The 27077-nt window shown below is 40.0% G+C and overlaps 1 protein-coding gene, 1 long non-coding RNA gene and 1 other non-coding gene across 8 annotated transcripts in view; 2 read left to right on the forward strand and 1 right to left on the reverse strand.

The window, feature by feature from the left end:
* Positions 1-26996, forward strand: part of LOC143667630 (uncharacterized) — a 66793-nt gene extending 39797 nt beyond the window's left edge. Inside the window, exons 3-4 of one of the 2 annotated variants that reach the window (XR_013168122.1) lie at positions 14736-15285; positions 15432-26996. This is a non-coding gene — a long non-coding RNA (uncharacterized LOC143667630). Of the gene's footprint in view, positions 1-14735 lie in introns of both variants that reach the window. The other variant, XR_013168121.1, reaches the window with a different exon arrangement.
* Positions 13230-13361, forward strand: LOC143667845 (small nucleolar RNA SNORA31). Its single transcript, XR_013168155.1, has one exon. It is a non-coding gene; the product is annotated as a small nucleolar RNA SNORA31 (small nucleolar RNA).
* ZNF75A (zinc finger protein 75A) lies at positions 13863-26945 on the reverse strand. Of its 5 annotated transcripts, none has more exons than XM_077142022.1 (7): positions 26469-26706; positions 24835-25344; positions 23370-23565; positions 22592-22683; positions 22194-22320; positions 20357-20467; positions 13870-20179 (listed from the first exon to the last, which is right to left on the reverse strand). In XM_077142022.1, exons 2-7 carry the CDS (start codon positions 25225-25227, stop codon positions 19512-19514), a joined length of 1587 nt encoding a protein of 528 aa, XP_076998137.1. In that variant the 5' UTR covers positions 25228-25344; positions 26469-26706; the 3' UTR covers positions 13870-19511. The 5 variants fall into 5 exon arrangements, with proteins under 5 accessions (XP_076998140.1, XP_076998137.1, XP_076998136.1 ...); XM_077142021.1 differs by having other exon boundaries at positions 26383-26706; XM_077142020.1 differs by lacking the exon at positions 26469-26706 and adding an exon at positions 26729-26945 and having other exon boundaries at positions 13871-20179.
* Positions 26997-27077: the final 81 nt, after the last annotated feature.

The raw sequence follows: 27077 nt of genomic DNA on the forward strand, positions 1-27077 counted from the left end.
AGTATTGGGCACACTGAAGGACAAAACAGCAGAGATATCCAGCGGGCAGCTGGAGGTTTGGATATTGTCTTAGTTTGCCAGAGCTGCTATGACAAATATCACACAATTGGCTTGAATAACATGCATTTATTGCCTCATGGTCTTCAAGGCTAGAAGTTCAAAATCAAGATGTCAGCAAGGTCATGCTTTATCCCAGAAGGTAGCTTCTGGTAATGGAATCTCTATTACATGGCACTCTCTCTTTCCTTGCTGGTGTCTTCTGACTGACTGCTTCTGAATTTACTCTCTTTCTAAGTCCTAAGTCATATGGATTAAGGCCCATCCTGGTTCAACTTGACTTCACCTAAATGGGTCCACACCTTAACTAACAGTAACATCTTTAAAGGTCCTACATACAAATGGGTTCACATCCACAGCAATGTGGATTAGGAGTTCAACACATCTTTTGTGGGAGACATGATTCAATCCCCAAAAGATGCAGAACTCATGATAGAGAAAAGCATCACCAAGTACAAGTGGGAGTTGATCCAGGTTATGACTCAAGTAATATAGTTATCATAAGTATTTACAGTGCATCAGCTGTAGTACTAAGTGCTTTATATGCATTATCTCACTTAACATAACCACTGAATGAGATACATATCATTGTTTCCATCTTACAGACAAAGAGTTTGAGTAAATTCCCCAAAGTCACTCAGGTCATTAGAAGAGAAACTCCTCCATATTTGCATGGGAACATCTGTACAAAAATCTTTGCAGCATTGATTGTAAAAAAAAAAAAAAATTAGGAACAACCAAATGGATATGGGAATGGATAAATTGTAGTATTTATTCTAATTGTACTATCAGTTACAATAAATGAATTGTTTTCTAGTTATCAATATGAATAACTCTCAAAAAACTACAAACAAAAAACAAGTACAGAATATTAGGTTCATTATGACATCATTTGTGTAAAAATTTTAAATGATATGCACATAATAATACTTGTTAAGGATGTATATGTATATCTATATATATGGTAAAAGTATAAAACAGACTGGATACATATCAAATTCATGATAGTAGTTGTCTCTGGAAAGGGAGGGAAATGGAATCAGGGAGGAGAACCTAAGTGTGATAATCAAGGCTCCTTCTCCAAATCTATAGAGATCTTTGGGTAATGCCCATTCTGACTATTTCATGTTAAGGAGTGTCGACAGTATAGGTTAGGGGGATGTAATTAGTTGATAATCCTGGGTTTCAGGATTTATTTGGCCTAGGAACCCTCTGGAAGTTATGGTTTCAGGAAAGTAAATTTAGTTCATGAAACTTTTATAGTCTTAGAGCCCTAGGTATTTTTAAGAGCTAACAGGAGTGATGTTGGTTGTGGTTTTGCAAACCAAAGCAATTAGAAATATCGAGCTGAAGCTTGCATGAGAGTAGTCTCCAGAACAGCCTCTTGACTCTATTTGATCTCTCTTAGCCACTGATGCCTTATTTTATTATACTTCTTTTTCCCCTTTAGGTCAAGAAGGCATGGTTGATCCCATGGTGCCAGGGCCAGATTCATCCCTGGGAAATGTCCCACGTTGCCAGGGAGACTTTCACTCCTGAATGTCATGTGCCATGTAGGGGAAAGGGCAATGATTTCTCTTGGAGAGCTGGGCTTCGAGAGAGAGAGAGAGGCCACATCTGAGCAACACAAGAGATTTCCTGGAAGCAACTCTTAGGCCTCATAATAGGTAGTCTTAGCTTCTCCCCTATAGAAATAAATTTCATAAGGAGCCTCAAAATCAAGGAATTGGCCTATTTTCTTGGGAGTCCCCAATGTTTGAGAGAGTACCTGGCGTTTTCCAGATGGGAGAGTTTAATAGTTCCACTCTATGTTTAATTTTGTGAGTAACTTCTAAACTATTTTATAGTGACTGTACCACTTTATATTCCTTCCAGCAAATATATGAGGGTCCCAGTTTTTGCCATCCTTGTCAACCCTTGTTATTGTTTGTCTTTTTTTTTTTTTAATTTTTTTTATTAATCAAAAAAAAGAAAAGAAATTAACACAACATTTAGAAATCATTCCATTCTACACATGCACTCAGTAATTCTTAGTATCATCACATAGATGTATGATCATCATTTCTTAGTACATTTGCATCGATTTAGGAAAAGAACTAGCAAAACAGAAAAAGATATAGAATGTTAATATAGAGAAGAGAATTAAAATAATAATACTAATAAAAATATATATATATATAAAGGAAAAAGAAAAAAAACAAAAATAAAAGGTACAAACACACAAACAAACAAACAAAAAACCATATTTCAGGTGCAGCTTCATTCAGTGTTCCAGCCTAGTTAGATTACACTTAGGTATTATTGTGCTGTCCATTTTTGAGTTTTTGTATCTAGTCCTGTTGCACAGTCTGTATCCCTTCAGCTCCAATTACCCATTATCTTACTCTGTTTCTAACTCCTGCTGGTCTCTGTTACCAATGATATATTCCAAGCTGATTCTCGAATGTCGGTTCACATCAGTGGGACCATACAGTATTTGTCCTTTAGTTTTGGGCTAGACTCACTCAGCATAATGTTCTCTAGGTCCATCCATGTTATTACATGCTTCATAAGTTTAGTCTGTCTTAAAGCTGCATAATATTCCATCGTAGGTATACACCACAGTTTGTTTAGCCACTCGTCTGTTGATGGACATTTTGGCTGTTTCCATCTCTTTGCAATTGCAGATAATGCTGCTATAAACACTGGTATGCAAATGTCCGTCTGTGTCTTTGCCCTTAAGTCTTTTGAGTAGATACCTAGCAGTGGTATTGCTGGGTCGTAATCCATTCTGCCATTCTATGTCTTTTGATTGGGAAATTCAGTCCATTAACTTTTAGTGTTATTACTGTTTGGATAATATTTTCCTCTACCATTTTGGCTTTTGTATTATATATATCATATCTGATTTTCCTTCTTTCTACACTTTACTCCATACCTCTCTCTTCTGTCTTTTCGTATCTGACTCTAGTGCTCCCTTTAGTATTTCTTGCAGAGCTGGTCTCTTGGTCACAAATTCTCTCAGTGACTTTTTGTCTATAAATGTTTTGATTTCTCCTTCATTTTTGAAGGACAATTTTGCTGGATATAGGAGTCTTGGTTGGCAGTTTTTCTCTTTTAGTAATTTAAATATATCATCCCACTGTCTTCTAGCTTCCATGGTTTCTGCTGAGAAATCTACACATAGTCTTATTGGGTTTCCCTTGTATGTGACAGATTGTTTTTCTCTTGCTGCTTTCAAGATCCTCTCTTTCTCTTTGACCTCTGACATTCTAACTAGTAAATGTCTTGGAGAACGCCTATTTGGGTCTATTCTCTTTGGGGTGTGCTGCACTTCTTGGATCTGTAAATTTAGGTCTTTCATAAGAGTTGGGAAATTTTCAGTGATAATTTCTTCCATTAGTTTTTCTCCTCCTTTTCCCTTCTCTTCTCCTTCTGGGACACCCACAACACGTATATTTGCGCGCTTCATATTGTCATTCAGTTCCCTGATCCCCTGCTCAAGTTTTTCCATTCTTTTCCCTATAGTTTCTGTTTCTTTTTGGAATTCAGATGTTCCATCCTCCAGTTCACTAATTGTAGCTTCTGTCTCTTTAGATCTACCATTGTAGGTATCCATTGTTTTTTCCATTTTTTCTTCTTTGTCCTTCACTCCCATAAGTTCTGTGGTTTGTTTTTTCAGATTTTCTATTTCTTCTTTTTGTTCAGCCCATGTCTTCTTCATGTCCTCCCTCAATTTATTGATTTGGTTTTTGAAGAGTTTTTCCATTTCTGTTCGTATATTCAGCATTAGTTGTCTCAGCTCCTGTATCTCATTTGAACTATTGGTTTGTTCCTTTGACTGGGCCATATCTTCAATTTTCCGAGCGTCATCCATTATTTTCTGCTGGTGTCTGGGCATTTGATCAGATTTCCCTGGGTGTGGGACCCAGCTGGTTGAAAGGTTTTTCTGTGAAATCTCTGGGCTCTGTTTTTCTTTCCCTGCCCAGTAGGTGGCGCTCGAGGCGCTCTTCTGTCTGCGGGGCAGTCGGCCTGGGAAATCGCGCGTGGAGGTGGGGGTCGCTGGCCGCTGCAGCTTGGGGGAGTGCCGGTCCAAATTGCCCAGCTGGCCCGAGACGCCAAGCGTGACGGGAGGGCCCCGCTATCCAACGTTCCCAGTCAGACCAAGGAGCCACGTGCGTGGAGGGGACCCCAGTCACCAGCCGCCCCGGCCGGGAAAACGCGCGCCCCTCGGGTATCTCACCTCAGCGGATTCTCCCTGCCCGTTCAGCCGTTCCAGAATGGGGTACGCTGTCTTTTTGGTCTCTGTCGTGACTCCGGGAGCTTTGTTTCGTATTGTTTCTGTTTCTTTAGTTGCTTTTCTGGAGGAGGAACTAAGATCCACGCGTCTTACTAAGCCACCATCTTCCTCTCTTTTTTTTAAGGCGTCTGTTTGTCTTTTTTATTATAGTGTATCTCAATGTGGTTTTGATTTGCTTAGTCAATCTTTGACATACTCGTTTGGATTTCATTTAGCTCTTGAGAGTACCTAGCATGGTGTCTATTATGTAGTAGGTGTATAGTAAATGTACGTCAATTAAATTTACAAGTAACCATGTCAACATTGATGGTTTTTATCTATAGGGAAATCAAAAGCTTAGACACAATTAGGAAAACAGATTTTTAACCCAGAGATTACTTGTTTAAGGTGGATAATTTTAAAAAAGGTTAACTGTCTTTATATTTTATGTAGTTTTAAACAATGCTGCTTATGATAAAGCTTCTAATCATTTGGAGGTTGTTCATTATGAAAATTTGGGACATAGGGGGAAAACCTTTGGCAACAGAATAAAATTGCTTATATACTAAAAAGCCTACAATTTTCTTTAGGAGTTTGCTTTCTTTCTCAGTTTCTTTGCTGATAATATGTTTAGATTTCTTGTCTCTGACTGTAATGCTCTAATCATATCTGCTATAGTATCATTAAAAAAAATGTTCCCATAAGTATTTGGAGATGGTCTCCAATACTAAGTTCTAAAGGCCACTTTAAAAAGTACAGTCTAAACCAGATTTATTACATTTTAAAATTAATATTAAGGTGAATAAGATAAGAAAGCTGTGTTTTTCCTGTGGTGTTTTGGGGGAGATGGAGTTTGAGCTGAAGATAAGGCAGAGTGGCAAACTGACATCTGAAAGCCAATCAAGCGACCAAATAAAAATAATAAAAATATTATACAATTGTTTCTCTAAACAATGTTTTTTTAAAAAAATAAAAGCCTAGAAAATGCCCTTTTTATCCTAAATCCAACAATCTTTATAAGCAAACACAAACAAAAAATGTTTGTGAACAAAAAATTCCGCCACCTAAAACAGTGCCTGGCCCACAGAAAGTGCTCAAATATTTGTCCACTATTGAATGAATGAATGAATATAGGGAGTACATGTCTTTCAAAAAGTTTTAGGGAACAGATATCTTCAGGCAGAATAAGGACAGAACCAGATTTTGGTAGGTTAATTTAAATGTCAATTTGGAAGTTGCAGAAGCTGCTAACCATTAGCCTCTGGCATCAGGAATCTTTGTTGTAAAGAACATTGGGTTGGCCAAGTAGGCTTTTGTAATGGCAAAGTATGACAAGTATTAATGGGCAATAAAGGGATCTTTCAAAGAAATTTGTACCTCACTTCTTGACTGTCAATTTGCTGTGTTAACGAACAGAGCAACTACTTAGAATAACTTCAAAAAAAGGATGACAGGAAGGTATAAATATTAACCAAGGAAAAGAAGAAATTCCTCATTATGAGAAAGCATGATGACAAATGGGGAAGAAAGTAGAAAAGGGATATTAAATTTCCAGGTCATTTTTCATCATACCATTTACTGAAATATGATGATAAAATGTTAATTAAAAAGAAATATGCTCCAACAGGAATGCTAAGAGGGAAGGCGAATTATAATGAAATTTTAATGTTTTTAAAATTCATTTGCACATTATTTCCAGAAAACTTTTTCAAAGCCAATGCAAATAGATAAATGAGAAACTATCCCTGATGGCACTTTGAACTCCTTGAGGAAATGCTCTATATAAACCCGTGGTAGGGTAATTATTTTTGTTGTTCTTTAGTGGCTTCCAGGAAACCAACAATTGACTGTTGCCTCCGAGCTCTTAATAAGTGGATCCCTCTGGGGCTCATTAAAAGTGCAGCAGTAAATCATGTAGTTCAACTTATAATAAGTTGCTCTGTTGATCATTAAAGGCACCTAACATCCCTCATTAGGAGGGTGCCTGGTGTTCTCAGAAATAAAAACTCCAGGGAGAAGGCTAAGAGGGGGTCCTCTTACGAAGCCATCTTGAGAAGTTGTGGGCCAAGTTTGGGTTGCCGTCTGGGGGAGGGAAAGGCAGTTCCCACTTCCCATGCTCTCAATTAACTTTAGCTCTGTGGGAGAGACGGCCTCCATGGGCTGGGAACTCTTTCTCAATGATGGTTTGGTGCAGAGATCCTCAAGAATTATTTATCTCTTACAAACTGAGCTATTCATCAGTGAAAAGCTACAATGCCTGGGATTTGGTTTAATGCCATAATCACTTCCTTAGTTAGAGATCTAATTTCCAGGAACACATGAACTCTATGTAGTTGACTTCAGCGAGAACTGATGTATATTCTTTAGAATTTATTTTAATGAAATCTGTTGGTAATGAACTTTCTTTTGTTCTTTTATTGGAAAAGAGCTTTTATTCCTCTCATTCTTTATATGAATAATCTACTCTGCCTTTATCAGAAATGCAAGTTCCAACTTTTAAATAGTTTTTCAGTTAATTATATCATATTTTCAGGGTATATAATTATAACATCTGAAAATAATGATCACTTTGCTTTATATTCTAATAGTAATAGAGCAAAATTAACACCATCATGCTATAAGAGGGATAAAATTTGATTTAACCTGCAGTTGTATTATTATTATTTTATTATTATTAGAGAAGTTGTGGGTTTACAGAGCACTCATGCATAAAATACAGGATTCCCATACACTATCCCACCACAAACAGCTTGCTTTGGTATGGAACACTTGTGACAATTTATGATATCAATTTTTTATCATTGTGCTTTTTTTTTGTAATAGTAGTTACCGTTGTTATAATTTATGAAAGATGATTAAAATAGTACTATTAACTATCGTCTGTAGTTGACATTAGGTGTATTTTTCCCATATACCACTCTATTAATAACACTCTGTATTGGTGTCATACATTTGTTGATTCATGAAACAACATTTCTCGTACAATTAACTGTAGTACATTGTTTATAATAGGGTTCATTGTGTTATATAATCCTATGTTTTATCTTTTGATTTTCATTCGAGTAACATGTACAACCTAAAGTTTCCCCTTTAAACACATCCACCTAAATAATTCAGTGCTGATAATTACACTCACAGTGCTGTGCTACCATCACCACCATCCATTTCCAAACCTTTGCAGTCAATAGAAATTCTGTACAAATTAAGCATCAACTCCCCATTCCCTAAACCTAATTTATCTCCTGGTAACCTATAATCTGGATTCTAACTCTGAATTTACTTATTATAATAAATCAGTTAATATCAGTGAGAGTATAACATATTTGTCATTTTGCCTGTAGCTTATTTCGCTCCGCATAATGTTCTCAAGTTTCCTCCATGTTGTTGCAGGTATCAGGACTTCATTTCTTTTTGCAGCTGGGTAATATTCCATTGTATATATAGACCATATTTTGTTTATCCATTCACCAGCTTCCATCTTTTGGAAATTATAAATAATTCCACTATGAATATCACTGTGCAAATACCTCCTTGAGTCCCTATTTTCAAGTTTTCTGAGTACACACCTAGTAGTGGGATTACTGGATCATATGTAAATTTTACACTTAGCTTTCTGAGGAACTGCCAAACTGTCTTCCATAGTGGTTGCACCATTTTACATTCTTACCAGCAATGAATGAGTGTTCCTATTTCTCAGCATCCTCCCAACACTTACAGTTTTTAATAGTAATCATTTACTATGTCTTTAATAGTAGCCATTTTAGTGGGTGTGTCTTTAATAGTAGCCATTTTAGTGTCTTTAATAGTAGCCATTTTATAGTAGCCATTTTAGTGGGTGTGAAATAATATCTCATTGTGCTTTTGATTTTCATTTCCCTAATAGCTGGTGATGTTGAACATCTTTTCATGTGCTTTTTAGCCATTTGTATTTCCTCTTTGGAAAACTATCCAAGTCTTTGGCCATTTTTAAATTGAGTTGCTTGTCTTTTGATTGTTGAGTTATAGGATTTCTTTATATATTCTGGGTATTAAATCCTTACTGGATATATGATTTCCAAATATTTTCTACCATGAGTAGACTGCCTTTTCACCTTTTTGCTCAAGTCCTTTGAAGCACAAAGTCAAGTCCTCAATTGTGAGGAGGTCCCATTTATCTTTCCTTCTTCCTTCCTTCCTTCCTTCCTTCCTTCCTTCCTTCCTTCCTTCCTTCCTTCCTTCCTCCCTCCCTCCCTCCCTCCCTCCCTCCCTTCCACCCTCCCTCCCTTCTTTCTTGTTGCTTGTGCTTTTGGTGTAAAGTTGAAGAAAGCACTGCCTAATATAAGATCTTTGAAGATGCATCCCTATCTTTTCTTCTAGGAGTTTTAAAGTCTTGGTTCTCATATTTAACCATTTGTGGAAGAGATTATTCTTTCCCAATGGAATGGAATTGGCAGTCTTGTCAAAAATCAATTGAGCAGATTTTTAAAAGTTTACAAAAGAATAAAAGTCCATGATTTGCTAAAAAGAGTCCAAAAAAGAACAAAAGGTAGATATTGAGGCATATTACAAAGCCATGGTAATAAAAACAAAGTCTAATTGGATTAAAGATGCAAATGTGGAAGTAAAAAGCTTTAGAATAATAGAAGAAAGTATAGGGAAATATATTTTTAATGATTTCTAAGTGGGTGTACAGGCTTGAAGCTATCATGTACCCCCCAAAAGCCATGTTTTAATCCTGATCCAGTCTTGTGGGGGGAAGCTGTTTCTTTTAATCCTGATTCAATACTGCAGGGCAGAAACTTTTTATTAGATTATCTCCATGGAGATTTGGCATGCTCAGTTGTGGGTGTGACCTTTTGATTAGATGGAGACATGACTCTGCCCATTCAAGGTGGATCTTGATTAATTTACTGGAGTCCTTTAAAAGGGGAAGTATTTTGAAGAAACCTCAGAGCTGAACAAAAGCAGGCACTTGGAGAATTGTTGCTTCAGAGCTGACTTAGAAACAGGCAGAACCCAGCAGGCATCGCCATGTGCCTTCCGATGAGATGCTAAGCAAGCCAGATTCCAGAGTTGTGTCAATGGAACCAGGAACAAGGACCAGACACGTGCCTTTCCAGCAACAGAGGTGTTCTGAACAGCAGCAGCCTTTGCTGAGTGAAGGTAACATCTTGTTTGTTCCTTACTTTGGACATTTTCACAGCCTTAGAACTGTAAACTTATAACTTATTAAATTCCATTTTTAAATGCAAAAGTAAAAAATCAATTGGCCATAGATGTGAGGATCTGAACTCTCAGCTCGATTCCACTGGTCAATATATCCATCCTTATGCCAATACCATGCTGTTTTTGTTTGTTTGCTTTCTTTTGCCAAAGTCTATTTATTGAGCATTTATGTTCAAAGCACAGTGTTATCACTGGGGATAAAAGGGAAAAAAAGAGAAGATCTCTGGATCCAAGGTAGTTTTAGGGTAGAGAAATAATAAATGTCTGTAGGTTATCAGTACAAGGAAGTACATGTCAATTACCTTGACAGAAGTATAAACAAAGAGACTTCAGTCTGGGAGACCATTTAGGGTGTAAGGACCTGATTAAGACAGTGGAAAAAAGGGAATGGATTTGAGAGCTATTCCAGAGATAGAGTCAGCAGGGATTTGATGATTGATTAGTTTGGGAGAGTGTTGAGAGGAGGAGGTTAATGAAAGAAAGGCAGTCATCAAATATGGTAATGCAGGGGAAACAGATTTCAGCAAGTGGGGGAAAGATAAAAAGGTTTAGTTTTAGACATTCTCATTCTGAGGGCCTTGGTATGTCTGAAGAGGGGTGCCCAAGGGCTACTCTCCATCTGAGCTGAAGTGCTGAGAGGTTTGGGAGTTATCTTGGTATAGGTGGAACTGCCAATAAACTTAACCAAGGAGACAGGTTGGTTTTCTGCTGAACGATACTAATGGGACTGGTGCTGGAAGAAAACACTGTTAGGGGACTGAGGAGAAGCCCAAGAAGGAGGAGCAGCTAGGACACAGGTGAAGTCTGGAAGTTATGGGAAGAAGGAGGGATGTGATTTCTCAGGTGATGAAGAGTCTTGCAGTAAAGGCTGAAACTGGCCCTTTGGGTCCAGCACTTAAGAGGTCATTGGCTGTTGGAAAAGGCTCTTAAGACAAACACAAGAGGCTAGGCTAGAGTGAATTTAGGGCATTGAATGAAGTGACAATATGGCATGGCCACCTCCCCCTGGATAGAGTGAAGTCCATCCAGGCAAAAATGCCTTTTGGGGATCAGGCATTCTCTCTCTTCCAATTGTATAGCTTACAGGGGAGGCTGTGTGAGTGAGCCGTCTCAGGTCATAACTCAGTTTTTGTCCGAGGGTTGTTGAGGGGGGACAGGTTGCACTCTGAGATAACCCCTTGGGAAGAAGGACATGAAACTATTCTAGGCTCAAACCATGACCAATGCAGTTCTGTCCTGACTCCAGCCCATCAAGCAGAACAAGCTCCTTGTTGGTTGCTCATCTCTCACGGTATTACATTAGAGACGCTGGCTTCTCAGACCTCATTGGCCTAATTCCTCTTTAAAAAGCACACAACTTTTTTATTGTATAATATAACATTATGTACAAAGCAAAAAAAGAAAAAAGCAATAGTTTTCAAATCACTCTTCAACAAGTAGTTACAGGACAGATCCCAGAGTTTGTCATAGCTACCATATGATCCTCTCATATTTTTCCTTCTAGCTGCTCCAGAACTTTGGAGGCTAGAAGGAATATATGTATTTTTTTCATCACTTTTTTGTGAAAAATAACATATACAAAAAAGCAATACATTTCAACACACAGTGCAACAATTAGTTATAGAGCAGATTTCAGAGTTTGGTATGGGTTACAACTCCACAATTTTAGGTTTTTACTTCTAGCTGCTCTAAGATACTGGAGGCTAAAAGAAGTATCAGTTTAATGATTTAGCAGTCATATTCATTTGTTAAACCCTACCTTCTCTGTATAACTCCACTATCACCTTTGATCTTTCTATCCCACTCTTTAGGGGTATTTGGGCTACAGTACCATGCTGTTTTGACCACTGTAGCTGAAATGTTTTAAAGTCAGGAAGTGTGAGTCCTCCAACCTCATTCTTCTTTTTCAAGATGTTCTTTGCTATTCAGAGCCCCTTACCTTTCTATAGAAATTTAATGATTGGCTTTCCATTTCTGCAATGTAAGCTGTTAGAATTTTTATTGGATCTGTAAATTATTTTGGGTAGAATTGACAATTAATGATATTCAGTCTTCCAATCCCAAAATATGGAATGTCCTTCCATTTATTTAGGTCTTCTTTGATTTATTTTAGCAATGTTTTATAGTTTTCTGTTTAACAAGTCCTTTATATCCTTGGTTCAATTTACCCTAATATTAGACTCTTTAGGTTACTATTGTAAAAGGAATTTTTTTTCTGGATTTCCTCAACATATCGCACTATACTAGTGTATACAAACACTACTGATTTTGAGTTATATATAAAATCATGTCATCTGCAAATAGTGGAAGTTTTACTTGTTCTTTTTCAATATTTTCTTTTTCTTGACTAATTGCTCTGGCTAGAACTTCCAGTACAATCTTGAATGACTGTGGTACAAGTGGAAATACTTGTCTTGTTCCAGATCGTATAGGGAGAGCGTTTACCATACACCATTGAGTATGATGTTAGCTATGGCTTTTTCATTTAGGCTCTTGATTATGTTGAGGAAGTTTCCTTTTATCCCTATTTTTTGAAGTGTTGCTATCAATAAATGATGCTGGGGGCCACGGTGGCTCAGCAGGTAAGAATGCTTGCCTGCCAAGCCTGAGGACCCGGGTTCGATTCCTGGTGCCTGCCCATGTTAAAAAAAAGAAATGATGCTGGGTTTTTTCAAATATTTCTGCATCAACGGAGATGATCATGTTGTTTCTTCTCTTTGCTGTGTTAGTGTGGTGTGTTACATTAGTTGATTTTCTTATATTGAGCCACTTTGCATGTCTGAGACAAAACCCACTTGATCGTGGTGTATGATTATTCTAATGTGCTGCTGGATTTGATTTGCAAGTATTTATAGGGGAAATTTGTCGGTAATTTTCTTTTTATGTAGCATCTTTATCTGGCTTTAGTATTAGGGTAATGTTGCCCTCACATAATGAGCCTGTTTGTAGATAACTACTATACAGCATAATAACTTCTACAGCTAACCTACTTCTTGGACTGGAATATAAAAATAAGAACCAAAAGTCTTAATTCTGAACTGAAGGGAGGAGACCATGTTTATAGCAGTGCCAACATTTGAAGTGGATACATTTCTTCATTTATAAATGGAAGTAGTCAATTCCAGAAGAATTTTACCAAACAAATAAAGAGACTATAATACAACTGGAAGCTAAATATTGTTTGAGCTTATTTATCCTAAGTCAAGTAGAACGAAGTTCTAGAAAAATCTAGAAGTCTCCTGGAATAAATGGCAAACTCTCTGGCTCTGGGATATTAACTATAGAATAGGGATCAGGCAAATTAGTCTGTCCTACCACTTGTTTTTACATAACTCCTATAACAAAGACGGTTCTATATTTTTCAATGGTTGGAAAAATCAAAATACTTTGTGATATGAAAATTATATGAAATTTCAATCTGTGTCAGTTTTTTTTGGAACGCAGACATGCTCTTTTGTTTATGGATTGTCTATGGCTGCCTTCACACTACACTAACAGCAACGTTGAATGGTTGGGACAGATTGTAGGGCCTGCAAAGCCTAAGATAATTACCAGATGGCCCTTTACAGAATACGTCTGCTGACCACTACTGTCAAAGGTGAAATTGTAGAGGGAAATGGAGTAGCTGATGAGCTAAAGAGCAAGTATATACTTTATCTGAAAAGGCTGAACATATCAGAATGAGCAGGAAAATGTTCTGGACGTAAAACTGCATCTCTGACAGACCTGGAGCAGTTAATGTCTGCTGCTAAATTTTCCACTAAAGATGCAAGAAAAAAAGGTACTCGTGCTTTCTGTCTGTCTGATTGTGGCAGCCAAGGTTGAATAGGGGAATACAGGAATTCTAAAAATTTGGGGAAGGGGAAATAATCTTTGCAACTCAAAAATAAATTTTAAACAGAAAAAAAAATATTACTTAACTTCCATATATTTGATGATTTTCCAGTTTTCCACCTGTTTTTGAATTTCAGCAGCATTCCATTATGGTCAGAGAAGATGCTTTGTATAATTTCAGTCTTTTAAAATTTATTGAGACTTGTTTTGTGACTCAACATGTGGTCTATCCAGGAAAATGAAAATATAGAAAATGATCTTAATGATCTTGGGCAAAGTCTTCACAAAGACTCAAAAAGCATTAATCATAAAGAAAAAAAATTGATAAATTGGACATTACATTGGGAACTTCTCTTCATCAAAGGACATTATTAAGTGAGTGCAATAGCAAGCCAGAGAATGGAAGAAGATATTTGCAGGAGGTGTATCCAACAAAGAACTCAAACTCAAAATTGAACAAATAAAGAAGGAAAAATACAGGTACACCAACAGCAAAATGAACAAAATACCTGAACAGGCCTGTCACAAAGAGTATCTCAAATGGCCACTAAACACATGAAAAGGGGTTCAACTTCTTTGGTCATCAAGGAAATGAAAATCAAAACATGTCACCAGTGTAGTTGAAAGATCCTTTAGCAGGTTTTCTAGTTTGCTAGCTGCTGGAATACAATATACCAGAAACAGAATGGCTTTTATAAGGGCGAATTTATTAAGTTGCTAGTTTGCAGTTTTAAGGCCATAGAAATGTCCAAATTAAAGCAAGGCTATAGAAATGTCCAATCTAAGGCATCCAAGAAAAGATACCTTGGTTCAAGAAGATCAGTGAAGTTTAGGGTTTCTCTTTCAACTGGAGAAGCACATGATGAACATGGTGACATCTGTTAGCTTTCTCTCCAGGCTTCTTGTTTCATGAAGCTCCCCCGAGGGTGTTTTCTTTCTTCATCTCCAAAGGCTGTTTGGGCTCTCGGGGTTCTCGTGGCTCTCAAGCTTTTCCAAAATGTTTCCTCTTTTAAAAGATTCCAGTAAACTAATCAAAACCCACCTGGAGTGGGTGGAGTCACATTTCCCTCTAATGAAAGGTTAATACTCACAATTGGGTGAGTTAATACTCACAATTGGGATGTCTCAATGAGCTAGATTTCTAAGATCCCTTCCAGAGTGGTGGTTTTGACATTCTAATTGCCTCAGTGTTGTGAGACTGACTCACTGCAGGAGAGGTGCCAAGTACTTGCAAGGCCCTCGGTCTGTGCCAGCCCTCAGTTCCTTGCTGCTTGGAAGACCTGGACAGTAGACATTGCCAGGGTGGGCACTGGAGGAAGAGGCAACCAGAATGGAGGTACTTTTCCTGGGACATACTCTGAATCCCACCTTTCTTTTCCAGGGCAAAACTCACTGAACTCTGGGCTGGGAACTTCATGCAGATAGAACGGATAGCCATAGAAACTCCCAAATGTAAGTATTTTCTGAGAACACCTTCAGAGGACTTGCATGCCCTCCTCTTCCATCTCTCCTTTAAGGAAGGAAGGTAGGGCTCATGGCCGTCACAGATCTGCCCGTGCCCCTGATACCTCAAAATGGGACATTGCTGAGCCAGGGGATGCTCTGACTAACCTGAGCTAATGTTCAGGTGGCCATGGCGGCAACTTGTTTTATAGATATATTTTCTTTCTTCTATTTATTATTATGATGTGTCAGTCTGTGCTCAGCACTGGACAGACTAGCCCCTGCCCTCTTGGTATTTACATTCTAGTGGGGAAAGACAGAAAAAAATTAGTAAACCATCTAAATAATTCTATATTGTGATACATGCTACAGGGAATAAACGTGGGGCTCAGAATGGTAAGAGCAGATATGACCTGCTGGGACATGAAAGAAGATCAAGGGATGAGGAAGCCAATGGATTAAGGCTGTCAGGGATGAGCCTTGAGCAGGTTTGGATTTTAGAAGTGTTTAGGCCATGATGTGACCAACCCCTAGCAAATATTCCAAGAAGCTTTCCCTACCCCAACAGTCCTACATCCGCCCTCTGGCAACTGCATTCCTGTGATAATCCCCTTACCCACTGTCCGCCCTCCAGCAGTTACAAGCCTACATGACTACAGCAGCATCTAAATTTTAAACCCCACCAATGAAGAGTTGCCAACTCGCAACTTAAGTTTCCCTGTTCCAAAACCAGCCAATGGAAACCTGCCAACTTCCCACTCCCAAGATAGACAAAAAAAATAATAATCCCACAGCCTCCCTTTCCCTGTTTCCCCCCAACCATCTTATATAACCTGTACCCCTTCCTTTGTCGCCATTTTAAGTGTCAGCCTACCTGCACACGGCCTCATAATAAAGCTCCTTTAATCAAGTTTTGATCTCTTCTCCTCCCTCCTGGTTGAAAAACTTATATCAAGAAAGTAGGGGCTTTAAGAGAGATCTAAGAGGGGAATACCCTAGGAGCAGCACTCCCTAACTCTTTACTCAAAGAAGAGTAAGATTGGCGATAGGAGCTTCTCTTTTAAGGAGGATAGTTTCAAAGCTGGTAATGCTTACTTAGCCTAGTTAAAGGATGAAGGAAAAAGTTTTAAAAAATATGTCTAACTCCTCTGTGTAAGAAGCTACTGTTCCTTAAGCTACTAATATCTTTTTAACAAAAGATTTTTTCTAATGTTAAAACTATGTAATTTTCCTTCTCTCTTCTTAAAGATCCTTTACCCTCTGATTGTTTCAAACATTTTGAAACTTTGTTCAGTGTTTTGGACATGTCATGAATAAATAGTGTAAAATTATGTTGGAAATACTGTGCCTATTGGCTGTAAAATATTAGCAGTATCTTTCTTCCTAAGTGTTTTCTTTTCCTGCCTATGCTTATTCCCAACTGCTGTCTTCTTCACCAATCTGGGCAAAGTGGCTTCTGCCCTATGTCCCATCCTACTTTTTTTTGTGAGGCACAATTTCAGAAAATGTGACCAATGTAACTACCAAATCATTTCTTTAAGTCTGTTGTGCACATGTGAGGAACAGAAGGCAATTCCTGCCCTCTCCCCAGGCCATCGATCAATAAAAATGCCTCCATTGTGAATGTAATGCAGTGAACAACAGGGAGACAATGAAAAGCAAAGAATAATAGTGAAATCAGGCCACTTGGGGAGTAACCTCCCCAAGATTTGTTGAGGATTCGCAGTAAGTCTTTCCTGGTATCTACTATCTTGTCAGCTCTTGGGCTGACCCATCGGTCTTACATCAACTCAGTCAGGTATCTAGAGGAAGCAAAGATCAAGAGGAAGAAAAAGGAAACTGTTCTTGAACTCTAGTAAATTAGCCACCTCCCCCCACTACCTTCTTTTAGGCTGCCTTTTAGGATAGGCTCTAAATAAATGTGCAGAAACAAATACCACCACCATGTCAGTGGTTTAACACAATAATATTTTATTTGTTGTTCCCACAAAGTTCATTTCAGGTCTGGGGGACTCTGCAGAAAGGTTGCCTTCCATGTGGTGTTGCAGCATTTCAATTGCTTTGATCTTGTTCTCTACTCTTTATGTGCTTCTACATTGAGGCACATAAAGTCTTGCACCAGGAAATAAAAGCTTCAGCCCAGAAGTGTCACTTTTGCTCACAACTCATTGCCCCAAACTATCTCATGATCCTGCCTACCTGCAAGGTGCAGGGAAGTATAACCATTTACCCTTAACTGTTGAATAGAATGCAAGTTCCATGAGAGTGTACATTTTTGTCTCTCGTTCACTGTAGTATCCTTAGGTGTCTAGGTTAATGTCTGGATTACAGTAGGTCCTCATTAAATTGAATTAATGAATGTAATGCCGGGAAAACAACTATACATCCTGGAAGAAGAGACAAGAGTCCCAGCAGTCTAAGGCTGAGAGAATGTTGGTTCAGAGCTATGTGGCCCAGAGCTGGCTTAAGATAAAATACTTGGTGTTATCTTGGGGATTAAAATATAATCCTTGTTGAGACTTCCAGACCAACCCAGTAAATGGGGGCTGGTATCTTAAGGTTAAGAATGTATCAGAGGGCAGGCCATGGTGGCTCAGCAGGCAAGAACGCTTGCCTGCCATGCAAGAGGACCTGGGTTTGATTCCCAGTGCCTGTCCATGTAAAAAAAAAAAAAAAAAAAGAATGTATCAAAGAAAAGGGAAGAATCAATGTGAGCTTTCTGTACAGACACTGATCATCCAGGATAAAGAGGAGCATTATATAGTGTGACTAAGGATGACACTTCTAGTCCTAGTTTGGGGGGGCCCTCCTGATTTGCTCCATAAAGCAATAACATCAAGAACTAAATCAGCTTAGCATAACCACCACCACAAGCTTTGAGCACTTAAATGAAGCTGTCACAGCCAGCTTCTTTAAGGTTGGCCCCACATATCACTAGGGGAAAGGGAAAGAAACGCTTATTGACCGAGCATCGACTATGGTCCAGGCCCTGTGTTAGGCGCTTTCTTTCATTGATTCATCTAATCCCCAGAAGTTAGAGATGTTATGCTTCTTATATAGAGAAAACAGATTGTTCAATGATGAAGAAATAGGAACGTTTTATAAATGAGAAATAGATACAATACAACATCGTCTAGGCTGTTTATGCAGAAATAACATATAAATTAGTTCTGCTAATGCTGCCTTCAGGCCTGATAACCAACAGAAGGAATGTCACCCACTAGCTGAGGGGTCTTTAGCAAGTCATTGTACATCTTTGAGCTTTAATTTTCTCATCTAATAAGAGATTTGGAAGAGATGTTGTCGTAAATCCCTTTCCTGGGACAGTACCTTAAAACTCTAGCAGGAACACACCTCAGTCACTTTTGGAGATGAATAGGTGAGTCATAATTAAAATCTAAAGGCCTATACAAACTCACATCAATCACCAAATTTATCACCTATGGCTGCTCTTAAATGCTGTGCCAGAGAGAACAGCAAATAGATAGACCCTGCCCACTTAAGAGTTGACATTGTAGAGACAAATAACATGGATGTGTATTCACTCATCCTTGCCCAACACTCAGTATCAGTTCCCAATTTTTACTTAGGGAACACCATTTCCTGCTGACTGGATCCCCAGGTCACCATGCCAAGTGAATCCCAGGGGCCTGCCTATGGAACACACCCCAATTCCCATACAAACTTTTGTTCTTATTAATAATAAACAGAAGCCAAATTAAAAAGCAAACAAATACAATTTGGCAAGGAGTTTATCCTGAGCTCCCACTATTTTTGTCAGGTTTTGGGCAAATGTTATTTTTTATGGCTGTTTTATCCTGTTAATATTGTGTGGTACAGAAATAGTCTGGTTTCTTTTATTGCAAAAAATTCTTCTTTGAATCAAATATCTATTCCATGGCTACAAATTCCAACCCATTTCCATTTGATCGCATAAGAGATGTTTCCACTTTCTAAACACCACATATAAGAGTCATAAGATAGGAAATTATTAGTTCCTCTGGCAGATTCCCTGACAGCGAAATAAATATGAGTTCATCACAATAAAAATTGTGCTAAAAGGATTCAAGAGCAAAAATTGCTATAAAGTTCAAGCAGGAACTCAAAGGATGTTCAACTTCAAAAAAAGGGTCCAGTGACAAGGGAAAGAAAATCCAATTATCTGATTAAGTTCTTAGAAAACTTTACATTAGAATACATTTCTACTCCATAAGACTATTAAAATTGGTGACCCTGCTACTCTGAAGATCATGGTATTCAATTAACCATGCATATCATTGCTTTTCAATTCAGAAGACCAGGTTACAATCATTATTATCATATGTGTAAGAGTGGCTGGGGAGATCATCACAAAACCAATATTTACCCCAGGAACCACAGAAACTATTGATTCATGGTTGCCATCTGTGATTTGAAGCTGAATTGCTAATTTTCCAGATACAATTCTAAAACATTCAGAAAACTCTTACATCTCTCTTGCAAAGGAACTTCCTGATTCTAAGTAAATGCAATAAGCAGTACAATGACATTTGTTCCCTCCAGCACAGTCAAGTTAGGTATTGTTTATGAAATATGATGTTTGTACCCCCAAATTTTGCACTGGTGACAAACTCCTGTACTGACTGCTTCATGATTTTGTCTTCATTCATCAACTTTAAGATTGCATTCCATCCAGTGAATTTCTTTAGGCTGGGGATACCACACAAGCTTGCCTTCACCCATGTAGTTTCTGATGTCTAAGAAGACTTGACCGCCTGCTGAAGTTTCTCTTGCATGTGCTACAGGTATATGGCTGCTCCCCTGTGTGGGTTCTACGGTGTTTAATAAGATGGGAGTTCTGGCTAAATTTTTTTCCACATTCATGACATGTAAAGGGCTTCTCTCCTGTGTGAGTTCTTTGATGTGTGTGGAGATTTGTGTTTTGGCTGAAGCTTTTCCCACACCATGAGCATTTATATGGTTTTATTCCTTGGTGTGTAGTTAAGTGCTTATTAAGATCTGAACTCCATCTAAACCTCTTATCACACTGTTGACATTTATAGGGTTTCTCTTCAGTGTGTATTCTCTGGTGCTTAATAAGGTCAGAACTGACTCTGAAGCTTTTCCCACATTGCTGACAGTTAAAAAGCTTTTCTCTTGCATGGGCTTTCTTGTGGAGATCCATAAGTTTCAACAGCTCTTGTTTCCAGGTTGAAAATTTCTTTCTTTTCTTCACTGGAAAATCTCGATGCCATTTCCCTAACTTGTGCATATCACCATGATTTTCTTTGCCTATTGTTTTCTGGGGAACTTTCACTTTGGCCTTTTTTGCCGGTACATGTAGTTCTAAGGCAGAAAGACATGCCGGCTGGTGATTTCCAGTGTTATTTTTAAACTTTAACCCTGTTGGAAAAAACGTAAGAATCAACCATTCATATCCCAGAGCAAGAAAGCCACACAAATGGAGACAAAAGTCAATGATGTCTGAATAAAACGAACTGAGGAGCAGAATCTTAAAATGCTAACTCCTTGCAAAGTTCTTATCAAGGCATACTTCTTCTCTACCCAGTGTACACTTACCTGTAGGAGACTCTCTGGGACTGTCCTTCAACTCCTTGGGTTCTTGGATCCAGGGCTCTTCTCCTTGCTCTAGCCAGGAGATCACTTTTGGTTTGGGGAGTACAAATAATGCTGTGAGAAGGAAAATTTAAGATCATGGGCTGGTAACTTAACAGTCAATTGGTCCACAATTGGCCCGCTAATTCCAGACTATTTGTGGGTGGATATGCAAAGTAGAGGCTAGGAAATAAACCTAAGATGGACAGATGAAAAGGATACAGGACATTGGAATCCAGAGCACATTCCCCCTTCTTCTGCCACCAAGAATATCTGTGTCCACTCAAGTAGAAACAAAGCTCTAGAGGTTATAGGGAACATAGGCTAGTCCTATTAACTCTTTAGGACTCATCCTAGGTTAGACGAGGTCTACTGGAGCCAACCTGAAGCTCTAGAGTTGCAAGGAACATAGGCTGGTCCTATTAACTCTTTAGAACTCATCCTAGATAAAACCAGATCCAGTGGAGCTAACTTGATGCTCAGTAGGTTGGGCATCACATGTACAAATAAATTTCTGTTAATAATTATAGTTACTTTTTACTTAGCACCTAAGCACCAGACACTGGACTAGGAGAGATTTCTACCACTCCTATAGCTGACTGATTCACATCCAGGTCAGAAGGATAGACTAGAATTACTTGGTGTTCTTTTTCAAAATATAGTTAGACAGGAGGTGAGAAGTATTCCATCAGTCATTCAATAAATATGTACTGTGTGACTACTGTGCACTAGACACTGCTCTTTGGGCTGCAGATACAGCAGTGAAAAAGTCCCATTTTCTAACGGAGCTTACATTCAGGGAAAGGGGGTGGGGAGAGCCCAACATAAACTAAATAAATAAGTAAACAATAAAACAATGTCTGGAAGTAATAGATGGTTTTAGTAAAGCTACATCAGACTAAGACAGCATTTTAAGACTCTTCTCCCCTGAAGCTATTTTAGATAAAGCTGTTGTGGAAGGTCTTTTTGAGAAAATAATACTTGAAGCAGAAACCTGCAAGTGAATGTTTTGCCACTTGGTGGAATAATGTATTTGACAGAGGAAAAGGGAAAACAAATCAGCTTGACGAAATCAAGAAACAGCAAGAAGGCCAGCCTGTGGCTAAAGAGGACCAAGCAAGAGCAAGAGTAACAGGAGGTAAGGTCAGAGAGGAGAGTAAAAGCCATACCGTGGAGAGTCCTAGGGCCACAGTAAGGAGTCTGTGTTTTACTCAGAATGTGATGAGAAGTCACCAGACAGTTTTGAAACCAGGAAGTGTCATAATCTAATAGGTGTTTAAAAAGATACTCTGGCTGCTCTGTGGGAAACAGTCTATGGAAGAGCAAGAGTGGAGTCAGGGATACCACTTAGAAAGCTCCCGAAGCAGACTTAGTAAGGGATGATGGAGGCTTAGAGCAGGATCGTAACAGCGGAAGAGGCTAAGATACCAGTGGATCCTGGAAATATTAAGATGGCAAGATCAGAGTAAAAGATGACAAAGTTTCTTGGCCTGAGCAACTGGATGAATGGTGATGCCTTTTACTGAGACAGGAGAGATGTGAGAAGAGCAGGGTTCTATTTTCCTTTCTTTCTGGAGAGGGTAGGTGGGTGGATTGTCAATTCTATTTGGAATAAGGATTGAGCATGTGTCTTGGAAAAAGCTCTCCAGGTGATATGGATGCACCTTTCCTCTCTCACACACCAACTAGTTAAGAACCAACCAGCTATTAGAACAGTAGGACTCTCTCACAGGGCAGCATCCTCAGTAAGCTAAAGACACTGCAGATTACTAACTACAAAAATGGAAGGGAGAATCTTTACCTAGAGAGATGACAGTGTCATAGTTTTCCTGCATTACATTGTGGTAGAAGGCCTTCTGGGTGGGGTCCAACAACTCCCATTCTTCCTGGGAAAAATACACGGCCACCTCTTCAAATGTCAACAAGCTCTAAAGAAGAGAATGGGCTTCAGCTCAGTACTTGGCACTACAGAACCACTCCTACCACCCAGCCTCTGAAGTGCATGGCAGGGCAAGCAATCAAGGGATTAACAGTATGTGATTAAACAAAAATTAAAAGGCAGAACAGAAGAAGCCCAGATGCCCAAAAGAGAATACCTGGAGCTACCATACCTCAGGGCAGTGCAGGTTTGGGACAGGAGGGAAAGACATGGACATGGTCATACTCAGGCAGCCCTAAACAGCTGGAAGTACAGCTCACCTGGGACTCAGGCAAGACGAGCTCAGATGCCATCATCCAGTCTTTGGTGTGTGTCTGCTCAGGAAGTGCTAGAGTCTGTTGAGCAGGCACAGCTGTGGGTGGAAAAGAGCCACAGGACACTTTTCTGTTCTATTTATGAACATCTGGAGCTCATTTCTATATATTTCTAAAATATAGATTATACAAATTCTTTCAGGAGATGGGACACCTTTAGGAGTATGTCTGTGGATCCAGTGTCTATAAGCCCACAGAACCAGTTCCCAGTTGACTGTTTCCTTTGATTTCATGAAAGAAATAAAAGCAAATTTATTTCCCTCCCATGAAATAAACTGTTCTCTGAGTTAAGCAAGAGTGACTCCAGTGTACCATAGATGTAGTTTTTTTGTCTTTTATTATGTTTTTCCTGGTACACAACTGTACCTACATTCTGCCACTTACAGTCCATTTCTGATCCAAATTCCTCCTAAATCTTATGAGATGAGGTGGCTCCAACCCTCCATGCTCCATCTCTTCCCCTTCTTTCCACTTTTCTAAGGAATAAATTTCAGTGTTACCAGGGTGCTATGGCTGGGATATTTCTGTATCCTAAATCAACCTTCACCCACTGTCAGCCTACTCTACCACCACCTGGTGTGGGGTGGGGATGGGGGGGTGATTTGCGTCAAAATTGCTACTGTGGCTACTTCTGCAGATCAAGAAGTTGTTTTTACCCATGATACTCTGGCTGAACAAATTACTATCACAGTTCTCAGGAGGAAATCATTATGAAGCTCCTTACCCCTTTCACATACAGGCTCAGTTTCTTTGTGAGTATTCTTGCTCAGCTGTTCTTGTAGACCCTGGTTTGTACTCCAAAGTTCTTCATCCTGGGACACACCCACTCGTTGGGGCTCTGGTGACTTTGGCTTGAAGCCTGGGACCTCTGCTGCTCCTCCCAAGATCACTGTCTCCTCTCCCAGTTCATGGACTGCAACCTACAAACAATCCCCATCCTTATTACCACAGAACTTACTTTTGGTTTGGTGGTAGTAGAGAGAGGAGCAAATGTAGAAACCAGATTGTAAGAAGTGTAAGACACAAGGAAGTGTCTCACACTTCCTACTTCAAAGATATTGGGCCATCAATTTTCTACTAAGAAGTATACCCAAAATCTGAGAAAATTTGGATAAAAGGAAAAAAAAAGTGGCTATCACCAGCCATCCAACACAGAGCTTCTACCCCTCCATACATAGCCCAACAAGGCCACTAGCAGACTGGGGGAGGCCAGCTCTTCCCATCTTGCCTTGGCAGGCTTTCTTTCTTGCCTTGGATGTTTCCTCTCTTCTATTTTTCTCTAAAATTAAAGAACTGGATAAAAACAGTTTTCCTGCCAGCCAAATTCTCCAATCCCCTCAACCCCCATGTCAGTGAAAATTTTCATAGGGAATAAAGATGGAATAGAAGAAGAATCTGGTTTCAATCAACCTCCAAATGATTTGGTTCTAATATGACAGGAAATCACCAAACATATGCCCTGTCCTATACCCTTTACAGGGGACCTGAGGCTTGGAAATGTGCTGCCACCTGCTCAGGGGCATATCCTGGGTTCCCACTTACCAGCAGACCCAAGGAACAACCACTGAAGTAGTGGAAGTTCCCATCTCTGGGCCCTGAGATGTTTCCTGGTATGGAGGGAACTACTTCTCAGCAACTTTCTCTCTGCTACTATGCTGGGAATTTCCTTCTTTTCACATCTTTATTTCCTTTTTTTGCTTTCCACTTTTTCTCTTCCCTTGCAGTCTTCCCATAGTTGTTTTATTTCTCCTTTTCTTTGCTATCCTTGCTATCTTTGGTTCTCCAACTATTCTCCCCTTCCCCCACCTTTTTTTTTCATTTATACACACTTCCCCAACCCCCAACTCTTATTGCCTTTTATTTCTCTGATTAAGGAGATTTCTAGGAGATTAAGTCTTATCTCCTTGACCAAGCCAGACTAGGCCCATCACCCTCAATTCATCACGGCCCTAACAAGGGCAAAATGCAATTCTTGTTCTCTAAAGCCAGGGAAGTCTCTGCCAGGAGCACAAAAACTTGTAGACTGCTGATTTGGGCCTGAAACCAAGTTTCAGGTCCTACTTGGCTGTCCTGAAGGAACAACAGAAGAATGACCCAATCCAACTCATTTCTCAACTAACTGTCCCTTTATTACCAACAGATCCACCTTTATCCTTTTCATTGTATATGTCAGGAATCTTTCTTCTCACCCCATTCCTTGTTTGAGCAGATCCCCTCTGCAAGTGTTCTATCAGGGCCACAGCCTCCTCGATGCTCTGTGGATGGTGCTTCTGCATCTGGATCTGCGTTTCGCTGGGCAAAATGGTTAGGAACTGTTCTAGCACCACCAGTTCCAAGATCTTCTTTTTTGAGTTGGTCTGTGGCCTCAGCCACTGAAGGCATAATTCCTGAAGTTGATTCACAGCATCAAGAGGTCCAGCTGCTTCATGATAGTGGAAGTCCCGGAAGTGCCGACGATAGTTCTCAGGATTGTGACTGTCCATTTGTAGGGCAGATTTCTTACTGTGACTGGAATCCTCTGTTAGAGACTCCTTGATCTCCCACAGAGCCCTCATTTGAGGGCTCAAGTCTACTGTCATCATTTTATCCTAGGAATAGGTTTACTCCTATGTGCAAAACCTTCCCAGCAGCACCTTTGACAACTGAGACCCTGTCCCGTCTGGTACAAAATCAGCAGGAGGATCTTCTTCCTAAGGGCACTGAGGGCAAACAAAACAAAACACATCAATAAGAAAGCCACATGAATCTTATTTCGTGCTACTTATTATCAGAGAAAAAAGAACAGAAAAGGTCCTATCTTCCCCTTTAAAAATCAACTGCCAAATTAGGAAACATGTATTGATAGATTATTTCAGGACCTTGTTTCTCTCTTTTCCCTTGTCATTCAAATCTGAAACACAGGACACTAAAGATAAATGCCTTTTTTTTTTTAAGCAGCTCAGAAAAGGTTGGTGGGTGAGAAAATTGGCACCCACTAGCTAAAAGGAGATTTAGAATTATCCAAATATTTAATTTGTGAACTTCCTATCTCATTTTCCCAATGCCATGGGAAAATTAGGAGTAAGATTCAGAAAACAATCCTAAATTTTATCAGATCATCCCAATCCTTTGTCTTTAGTCAGGTGAGACAATTTCTACTACCCTTCATCCTCTTGTGAAGATGGAAATCTTCCCTTTGTGGAGCATATTTTCCTCTCTACTGTTGGAATGCTAGCAGACGAGCTGAAACAGTGAGATCAGAATAGAAAGAAATTAGAGAAAAAGTAGCCTGTTCTTCTCAGCAAGTGTCCCTCAACTAGACATCTAAACGTATCTCATTCTTTGACACTTTGTTAAGATTTTGAAAGGGCACTGTGCAGATGATTTTCACCTGCATTTTAGTTTTGCTTACCTGCCCTGGAAAAAAATTACAGCTGGCCCTTGTTTATAAGATATTCCAATGTCAGGTGGTTAAAAAGAGAAAGAGAGAGAAAAGAGAATTGGTGATGATTACAGTTCTGCAGTGTTGCTGACTTTACATTTTCTTAGGGTCATGTAAACCTCTAAGTAAGGCTGAGTATCGTGAGCCCCCCTTTCTTTGAGGTGAACCAGCAGAAACGGCACCGAAATTTTGTGCAGGATGCCACAGGTTTTCAAAGAGATGGCTGGCTCCTTGCTGGCCAACCAGGCTCAAGAGGCACCTGGACAGTTCCTATTTCTGCATCAGAAGAAACTGGTATCTCCTAAGGGGAACTGACCAGTTGTTACACATGGTAGCATCGGCCAGCGGAGAAAATGTCATGAGGAACGGGGAAAGTTCTCTGGGGACAAAGACAGACATTACTCTTCAGCCTCTGGTCCGACGACAGGCGTGTCCGTGGGCACCGCGCACCCGGGCCGTCTCCCAGTGAGCTTCAACCGCGGCCGCGGGTTACTATCTGCGACAAGAGGCTTCCGGGGCCCCGGCTCGGGCCGCCATACCAGGACACGCCACCGCCGCCTACGAAAAATGGCTCTATCTCCACCCCCGGCCCCAGAGCAGCCGCCGGCGTTCCTCAGGGGCCTGTGGAGACAGTTCCAAAGGGAAAGCCGCTTCCTGGTTACCTGCGGACCGCTCAGCTTCCGGGGCGGCCGCTTCTCTCCCTCTCCGGCTCAAACGCAAAGCCGCCGCCCGCGCAGTCGCGACTCTGAGGAGCGAAGCTCTCCGCTTGCGCCACTCGGACCTCGCAAAACCAAGAGTCTGTCCGTGCCCCTCTCTCCCGCCTCAGGAGAGCTGCGACTGGCCCACCGATCCCCAGCGCGCGCGCCAACCGGAAGCGGAAGTGACGCGCCTCCGGCTCCGCGCGGTCCCGCCCCGCCGACTGTCACCCTCTGCCTGAAGAGTGTCGGCTCCGCCGCGTCAGCCGCCGTGGGCGCCGCCTTCCCGCCCGGGAGGGACCGGCCGCCTGCTCCG

Source organism: Tamandua tetradactyla, chromosome 23, assembly GCF_023851605.1.
Source record: "Tamandua tetradactyla isolate mTamTet1 chromosome 23, mTamTet1.pri, whole genome shotgun sequence".
NCBI classification, from domain to species: domain Eukaryota; kingdom Metazoa; phylum Chordata; class Mammalia; order Pilosa; family Myrmecophagidae; genus Tamandua; species Tamandua tetradactyla.